At 41.1% G+C, this 2,092-nt stretch overlaps 1 protein-coding gene across 1 annotated transcript; it reads right to left on the reverse strand.

The window, feature by feature from the left end:
* Window positions 1–17: 17 nt before the first annotated feature.
* Window positions 18–1,313, reverse strand: NEDG_01677 (uncharacterized protein; the record flags this gene model as incomplete). The annotated part of the gene is made up of 1 exon (XM_067689095.1): window positions 18–1,313. One exon carries the CDS (start codon window positions 1,311–1,313, stop codon window positions 18–20), a length of 1,296 nt encoding a protein of 431 aa, XP_067544569.1.
* Window positions 1,314–2,092: the final 779 nt, after the last annotated feature.

The following is a 2,092-nucleotide window of genomic DNA, read 5'->3' on the forward strand; positions in this document are numbered from 1 at the left end:
CAGAGATTGTTTGTTTATTAGCAGCTAGATGGCAGGTCGGGGTTTGACTGGATTAGAGAGGATTCGGATTGGGCTAGAGGGGCTCTGGGGTCAAATTGTGAGATTGTGGATAAAATAGTTTTGTTCGGAATTGTAATCAGATTTGATGGTGCTGGGGAAGAAGGATTGTGTATAGGAATGGTGTGACATCCTATTCTGATCGCTTGTAGTGTGGGTAGTGTTTTCATATAGATTGGAGTCTGGGCCCTGATGATCTCTTTTAGCTCGAGGGTGATATTAAACGTCGGCAACACAGTGAGCCGTGTTAGTTCTTTCAAATTCCCACTAACCCAGCCAAGCATCGAGGTAAGCACCTGAGGGAACAGTAATGTTTGGGCAAGTGTGTTTGTAATATATAATTCATGGACACTGATGTGCGGTGTTGTAAACATTTGGTATTTTTGAAGCATTTCTAGTTCTCTCGCGGTGTCTACTATCAACCACAGAGAGCCTATATGGATGGGTCTTTGTATAGGGAAGATTGTGTTCCAAAGGAATAGGCGTATCATCAGTTCTTTCCAGCTTTTCTCTGAAATTGCTTGAGCTATTTCCCTAGACACCATTATGTGTCTTATGCCTTTTAACATTAGAGCGCCTGCCACCTGTTTGTTCTTTAGTAGCTGGCAGTTAAGGTCTTTCAGGTTTGCCAAATTTGTAACACACAGCCCATACACCCCAGTGAAGTTCAGAACATTCAAACACTCCAGCGAGGTTATGTTTGGGGAGGCGTATAGTCCTAGGAGGATGTTATTTGGGCATTGGCTGAAATCATAGCAGGCTCCTAGCCATTGGATAACAGAGACCGAGATATTAGACAGTGCCAGCAGTTTAGTAAAGCAGAGGATTGTTTTATTGCTGTTTAGCCTGATATCTGGGCATGCTGCCATTTCAAAATACATTAGCGCGATTTCTTCAACACATGCTGTGCCAAGCGCATTGAGAACCTTAGCTAGCCGAGCAACGATGTCGGTATTCCGCATGTGTATATCAGGATATCTTTCGTAATTAAAAACACTCACACTGGCAAGCCAGATGTCAGGATCGATCTTCTCAGGAATCTCTTCCAATGTGTATTCTCTTATGAATATTCTTTTTTTGTGGGCAGTTTGCTTTTTTCGAATATAAAGTAACGAGCCAACAGTCTTCACATCCAAAGGCTGGTTACATTTTCCGAAAAAAGCAATGGTCTTATTTGTGTTTTTTGTTCGGACTAGTACTTTAGATGTGCAGAGGCCACACAAGCCTGCAAAGGAAGGATCTACTTTACACACCATGATAAAAATACATGCCCACAGCCATTGGTTAGACAGCCATAGACGTGAAGGCTGGCGTAGTGTTGTTCTCCTTTTTTCTGTGCATGTCATTCTGCAAAAAAGATATAAAAGTATATCTCAACTCCACATCACAGATGTTTAAAGTTGCAATCTTAATTCAAAAATCAGACAATATATACATTAAACAGAAAACTTAAACAGAAAGCTTTAGCCCATAAAGAATGTTTGAACTTGCACGCTAATAGCCCAAATATAAACAAACACACTATTACTGGTAAGAAGCCATTTTCGGGTTAGTTCGAACATCCTCCCCTCACCCAAATAACGGGTACTCGAATGAGATCCCAAGCAACCCTTGGATGTTCAAGAAATGGGAAATATTTGCTCCTTTCTAGATGTGGGGAGCTTTATTCTGTATTTACAAGCATTCTCTTTTTGCGCATGTCTCGATTTGGTCCGGTATACCCGTACCCGAACGAGAAGACGTCTAGCGTTAGAAGACTGATATAGATGGTTTGGATGCCCACTCTATTAGATGCATCTAGTACGGCATAGACGTTGTTAAAGGTAGTGCCATCTGGAATGGATGGTCCAGTATCTGGTATAAATGAAGGATAAATAAGCTGCAAAATGTGAAAGGTTAGCACCAGTGAATTTAGAGTGATGTTGGTACACCGCAGCAAATAACTCTCAATGCGATACTCCGCTATGTATATCAGTATTCCTATAAACTCAATTATGGTGACTGGAATAAATAATGACAAGGTTTTTTGAATAAG

The sequence above is a fragment of the Nematocida displodere genome, assembly GCF_001642395.1.
Source record: "Nematocida displodere strain JUm2807 chromosome Unknown 7, whole genome shotgun sequence".
Taxonomy (NCBI): domain Eukaryota; kingdom Fungi; phylum Microsporidia; genus Nematocida; species Nematocida displodere.